Source organism: Amblyomma maculatum, chromosome 1, assembly GCF_055883805.1.
Source record: "Amblyomma maculatum isolate TAMU_Amacu chromosome 1, ASM5588380v1, whole genome shotgun sequence".
Lineage (NCBI taxonomy): Eukaryota > Metazoa > Arthropoda > Arachnida > Ixodida > Ixodidae > Amblyomma > Amblyomma maculatum.
In genome coordinates, this window is record NC_139344.1 from 172,471,691 (window position 1) to 172,478,507 (window position 6,817).

At 43.3% G+C, this 6,817-nt stretch overlaps 1 protein-coding gene across 1 annotated transcript in view; it reads left to right on the plus strand.

Annotated features, from left to right (window-relative positions):
• Positions 1 to 6,475, plus strand: part of ec (ubiquitin specific peptidase echinus) — a 72,538-nt gene extending 66,063 nt beyond the window's left edge. The window contains exons 16-17 of the mRNA XM_084589617.1: positions 1,183 to 1,244; positions 3,712 to 6,475. Coding sequence (XP_084445743.1) covers positions 1,183 to 1,244; positions 3,712 to 5,106 — 1,457 coding nt within the window. The 3' untranslated portion in view covers positions 5,107 to 6,475. The remainder of the gene's footprint in view (positions 1 to 1,182; positions 1,245 to 3,711) is intronic.
• Positions 6,476 to 6,817: the final 342 nt, after the last annotated feature.

Genomic DNA, 6,817 nt, shown 5'->3' on the forward strand with positions numbered 1-6,817 from the left:
TCTGCTTCCACTGTCACCTGTCAGCCCATGCTAGTGAGGTCCAATATGGCAGACTGCCAGTGCACACACGCTGATTGTTCCTGATGCAGCATGTGTGTGTGCTGCCAGGAAAGAAGCGACTCCCTCAAGGTGATCTGCACATGCACAGTAGCGCCCTGTGAAAGCAAATTACGTTATGCTATAACTCCACCAGAGTCATGCTTTCGTCATGTCTGCACCACTTCTCTTCAACAGTATGACACTGCTGCAGGTAATGCCGCAAAGGAATGCATGCACTGCGTGAGGCAGTAATACTCAGTTTTCGTGGATAAAGACGGCCGCTAAGATTGCTGGATGGAACTGAGGAGAAGAAAGTGAGCAGAGCGAGAGAATCCACTGGGCGATGCTCCTATTCTATTTTCAATCCGATTTTCGTGCTCTTTGTAGGCCACCTCATTGACAACGAAAGCATACAGTTGTTGCCTTTGTTTTAGATAGCAACAATGAGCAGATAGCCAAGCTGGTCCATCCAAATGACTCCTTTAAGATCCAAGATTGTGCCATTCACGGCTGTAAAGAACCAGCTAGTTGTGACGCACTTCACAGTATTGTTGGCGCCTATCGAGGACTCCAGAGTCTAAAAGATCAGTTGCAAAAATGTACACACTCCTATGGGGTAAGCTAGGCAGCACCGATACCACCTTATCCGACTAATACTCTCTTATTTTACTGCCTCAGACTGGGGGCATTAATAATAAAATTGTTCACCACCACCATCCTATGGGGTATGTACACCCGTGGACAAAAGTGGTATACTCCACGTGCTGCGAGAAAACTGCCCACCAGATTTTTCCGACAGAGAAGCAGTTATTTCTGAGATATGCATAATGTACCCTCCTTGATATACTTGCCATCTTGTCTAAGCAATTTTGTGTGGCACATGTTTTTATACGGAAAAAATGCAAAGTGGTTCGCGTAGAGTTTACCACTTTTATCCACGGGTGTACGTGACAGTTCCTGAATGAAGTCCGAAATATTGTGCAAGTCTGAATTATCAGAGTCTGAAAAATGATCGTTTACTGTACATGTTTTGTTATGATGTCTTTGATGCCATTCTCATGTGTTACAAAACACTAAAGTGTCTTAACTCATAATGTACAATGTAATGGAATGGCTTATCTCTTGTCTTCTTATTTTCCTTAGGAAAAGACGAACTACTTCGAAAGCAGACTATACTTGCAGCCTCCCAAGTTACGAATAAACATGTGAGTACAAAAGCATCAAAATTGTACAGCACACAGATAGCTGTACCTGCATGCTGTTTATGTAAACATGTAAAGGACATGTTGTAAGCAGAATGCTATGTAATCTTTATAGTGACAATGACGTGCAAGTAAAAGTGACACATATGCATGTTATGCAACTATCAAGTTTTCATAAAGCAGTTGCCAGACAGAAGGCAGGATGATGGTCGAAGATTGAACGGAAAAAGGAGCAAGTGGCAAACAAGACTAGGAGCGAAACATGGTCTTGAGAGAAGAGGCATCAGTGACATATATCATTTCATTTTTCCAGCTGGGGTGTGTGCGAGGACTGCAGCTGTATTTATAAACAATATTTCACACCTTGTAACTGATGCGCAGCTTACACATGTTTCTCAACAACATGAAGAAAGCTATCAGTTTCCCCTTTTTTTTTTCAAACATGATTTTTCGAGTACCACAATGTTGTCAACTCAAAAGTGTGTGTACATTGAGGGCAATGCCTTGCTGTCATGGTGTTTGAAGACACCTGGCATGCTGTCGTTTAGATTTTGGCTATTAGGGCAACCTGGATCTCCAATGCTTTTTCACATTTTAAATGAATCTTGTGAACTACACCCTTGTAGCAGTCAGTATATGCCTTAGCAGATTGCTTCAACATGTAGAAAATCTTTGAAGTCTTTTTCATTGTTCTAAGAAAAGTGATTGCCGGCCCCCCAATAATGGTAGTACAGTAAACTCACATTCATTCGGCCTTCAAGGTACCAGAAAAAATGTTTCAATATTAGACGAAAGTTTGAATTGTCGAATGGGCCTGAAAAAATGCCGAAAACCGTTTCCTTCATAGTGATTTTATCTGATGAATACTTGCATGACAGGCATTCAAGATGAAGAACGACTGTTTTTCTCGGCTCTTTCAAATGCTTTATTTTGCACACGCTGTCTGGAACATGGAAGGAATGCTGCAAAATCATAAAGACCGCTCCGCTATCCTTTTCGCACTACGAAACAGTAGCACAAAACATCCCTGTTTTGTTTGAGGATGCTTCACCGCAGAGCCCACGAGGTGAAGCATTGTGGTAAAGTGCACAGTGCAATGAAACTGTGCCCACGAGGTGAAGCATTGTGGTAAAGTGCACAGTGCGATGAAACCGTGCGTGAGCAATGCACAGCTTCAGCATACTGGAGGTAGTATGCAGATTCATGCGAGGAATATATGCATAGGCATTAGAACAGCGTGACGCCATTCTAAAATAAAAATAATAGCAGTGATGAGCTAAGCAGCTTACAAAATAGCGTGACTGGCTGATGCATGTGCCAGATCGCAACTGCAGGATGATGTGAGGTCAGAGAGAGCAAAACCGAAACTGTGGCACAGACCTTTCTATCACTTTATGTCAAAAATGCGAAACTTCCGATCATCATCGCGACCACCATAGCATGCACAAAGTGCGCCGGCATCAGTGTTCCAAAATTCAGGTTCAGGGAAGTCTGTTCCAGTTATTGCTGGCTGCGCAGGTTGCAATTTCCTGCCTGAATTAACATAAGTGAGCTGTCCACATTCGAATTTTTATGAGCATCCAAAACTATAGATGCTTACGGGCAATTGCCAGATTTACGCTTCTGTCGTTTGAATTGTCTGAATTAACAAGTGTCGAATTTACAATTCCCCCCCCTCCCCTGCTTTGTCTACTCACAGGTCTTGCCTGCTTGCTTTCATCTCTTCTCTAATAGTTAACAGGCACTAAACTAATCTTAAGAAAGAAAAAAAATGAGGCAGCTTATAGAAGTGAAGATATGTCTGTAGCGGCCACTTAAATTAGTTTACGTTGATTCGCCTGCTTTTTAATAACATTGCTTTAAGTGTTCCAGTGATATTAAAAAGGTACTAGGTGTCATGAGAAATGTCCCAAGTTAAATGCTTTCCTCCTGGTAGACATAGTACCTCTTCTTTTTTTCAGCTTGGAAGCACCAAGAATGCACCACAATTCACTTGCAAATTCTTAAAACGTGTAAAACATGTTGGCTTTCTTTGGCTACTTTAATTACAACTTTAGTAAATAACTATATTGTTGCCAATATACCTCGTTTAGTGCACCGTGAGCAAATTTGCCACTCCGCCATGAACTCCCAACTACTACTGCTACTTCTCTACTGCTTGGGCTTGGAAGCAAGCGTGCAAATTTTAAAACAGTATCACGTAGCAGCACACGAGAGTTCACCATAATGATAGCCTTGATCTGAGAAAATGAGGCCCGCTTTGAACTGGATGGTCTGTACAAAATAGCGAGGAGTAATTGCCTGCATGATTTAATGACACATAAAGCATGTAATGAAAATAATAAGCAAAGCACTGAGCTTCTTGTTAAAATGTGTATGTGTGTGTGTTCATATAGTGACAGTGTGTTGCTGTACAGCTATTTTTGTCTTCAACTTTCACACCACTTTTTTTTTTTTCATTTCATCTTAGGCATATCCAGCTGACAGCCAAGGTCATGGCGTAAAAGCTCATAATGGACCTGTGCAGAGTTCTGAGGAGCAAGGTTATGAAAGTGCAGAAGAGCACGACGATATAAAACCAAAGTCTGTGAGAGATCTTGCACTGAAGTTCGAAAAAATTCTCCGCCCAGGTATGCTGGATCCAGAAGTGTCAAATGCACATGAAGATCCACTACTAGCCAATGCTAAAGAGCTTCCTTTAGCTGTGAGCAAAAACACGCCATTTCAAGCAGGAAACTCAATAGCAGCTAGAGATCCTGATTGTGAATCACAGACAGCAAGCACGCCATCCGTGTTAATGCGCACTGAGAGAATGAGCACCCCGACAAGCCTGCTGTCGAGCTCAGACAGTGTCCCTCCAAATAGGTCTTTTGGTCCAGCACACTTTCCACAGCCAGCTTCTCTTCCAAGCCACAGAGCAGGCAATGCTGCAAGCAAACCAGCGGCCTCTGTAGTACAGAGCTGCCAAGTGTATAATGTTGCAGCAGTATGCTCAGGCAGCAGCTACCTACCTGCATACCAGACTGCTACATCATCGCCCACCCCATGCACCATGATCTCTGCACACCATCACACTTCATACAACCGGCCATTTGTTCAAGAGCCATCAATCCAGAGCCCGTCACCTGCCTCTAGCCAAGTGCATGGCTCAGCCGCGTATGACCAGCGGTCAAGCCATTTCAAGTCTCCACTGGTACAACAGTATGGGAAGGTTTTTCAGTATACCAGATCACCAGATCCTGTGGAGGCGAGGTCGTTTTCTGCTGCTCGAGTATCATCAGCATCGTCAGCAGTGACTGAAACAGTGCTGCATGCCATGGCGTCCACCAACAGCGATTCTTCTTCAAAGCGACCAACTAGACCTCCCGATTATGAGACTGCTCTGCAACGACTTGAAATGATCAAGGAACAGCAGCGCACAACATCTCCTGACAGCTTCCAGTTCCCTGCCAAAGTACCACCAGATGGGCCTCAGCAGCTACCTCAGCCAGATGTGGAGCATGGCAAGAAGCGCAAGACTTCCCTGAAAAAATGTGTTACTTTCTCTGATGAGGTGGTCCTAGTAGCGTGTGCCGAGGAAGAAGAGGATGATTATGTGCCCAACCCACTTCTTGAACGGGTTTACCGGCAGCATGCAGCAAAGCAGGACTCCAGAGAATGCCACGAGCCTTCGCAGCTTGAGGACATGAGTTCTGTTCACTCTTCTGACTCGTGTGATAGCTCTTGCCACGTGGATGCTGTTCTCAAGCCTCACGACAGCTCCCAAGTTCCTTGCAACCTGTGTCACAAGAAGTTTGTGTCTCCTCCCACAGTGTACTGTCCTGACTGTGCCTTTTACATGTCAAGGTTTCAAAAACGGACGTAGCCTTTCTTTCTGAACATTTTCTTCCAGCCTGCCGTTCAGTCTGTGATATTTGTCAGGGTTGACATGGTAAAATGCCATCTACTTAAGCCTGTTCGCGCTTTTGCAGTGTTACTTTCACTGTACAAACTGAACTGAAGTTTCGTCTCAGCCAGCAGCCGGCATGTGGCTTAAACATTAACAAAGATCAAGGTTGTGCACTGATGTCTAGTAAATACTGGCCTTTTGAGTATTATACCATGTTTTTAGTAGGATTACATGAGAGATGTGTGCCCCAGTATTGACTACACCACTCAACAATCTGAAAAGGAAATACAGATGGTTGTTACCTGAAGGCTTAACGCTTGATTGTACAGGATTGTGTCTTGAATATTTGTTAAGGTGTAACAAATGCTACTTCCCAACTAAAGCAGAATGTACATTTTTGCCTGCTGTACCTTGTGTTCAGAAAAATAGTTATTTATATCTTCAAATGAACTAGCAGTACCTTAAGAAATTGTGATAATTCGAACAATTTTATTCATTAGAAACTTTATATTGTACAGTATTAGTTACATGAAAGACACCTAAGCCTCATGATCTCAATGCCTTTCATCTTGCTGAAATATTAGTGTTGTAGCATGCTGCTGTTCAGCAGAACAAGTGCTTGTGAAAAGATCCCCAGTGACACTTCTCACAAGAAGCTGTGTTTTCAGGCCTCGCTGTTAAAAGGTGCAAACACCATCGAAAGCCTAGGGCCAGCATCAGCTTTGCAACTACATAACATACTTTTTAAAGTTTTTATGTGCCAAAGTTAAAAGCAGTTTGTAAATAAACATTGCTGTTTATTATGTATGAACGGGTCTTTCTTTTTGTCTGAATCTTTGTACTGAGCATGTGTTTGATCGATGGTTAGTACTACTGTAGGCTGAATGCCCTGTTTTCGAGAGGGTGGGTCTCTAGACATGGTCTCATCCGAGGAATGACAAATCCACTCTGTTTAAAAATACCGGTTTATTCTGGATAAGCTGCAGCAAAGCACGCGGTCAAGACACTGGACCGCTCAACATCAAGATTAAAACAGAACAGGGGTCAGGGCTTCAATGCAGCAAGATAAGCACACTGCAGCGCGAATAGGGTGATGTGACAGTTCCAGAGTGCTTTTTGTGTGGCAGCAACTCCCGTAAAAGCATCTAACCCATCTCTGGAGGCACCGCTTCACCATCCATGTACCACTTTATGCATGTACTACATCAGGCCAGCCCATGCCACTCTCCAACCGCGCAATCACCCCCGGCAGTCCTGTGTCAAACTTTGCACGCTGCCTCTGCACGCAGCAAGACTGAAGGAAAAGAGCTCAGTTTTCGAAATTTTGAATAGTTTGGGCAGTATATTAACTCGACGAGTTTGGGAACAGAATCTGCTGTTTGATTTGAGTTGTACCGTACGTTCTGAAAGTCAAGGGCGTTAATGCTGCTCAGAACTCATGGTCAGGAATTGGGGCGCTTCTAAACGGCACTTATACTAGCCTGACATGCACCATACGGATAGTGCTGCTTATATTTAGGCTCGAGTTGCTGTTCCTCGTTCATGAGCACTCTCATTTCGTTGCACCAACGATGCGCCACTTTATATCCTTTAGAATAATTAAAAATAGAAAAATATCTGTTGACATAATATGATATATGATTCTTGCAGCAATTTTTTTTCGTACATTTAATTTTTCATCTTGAAG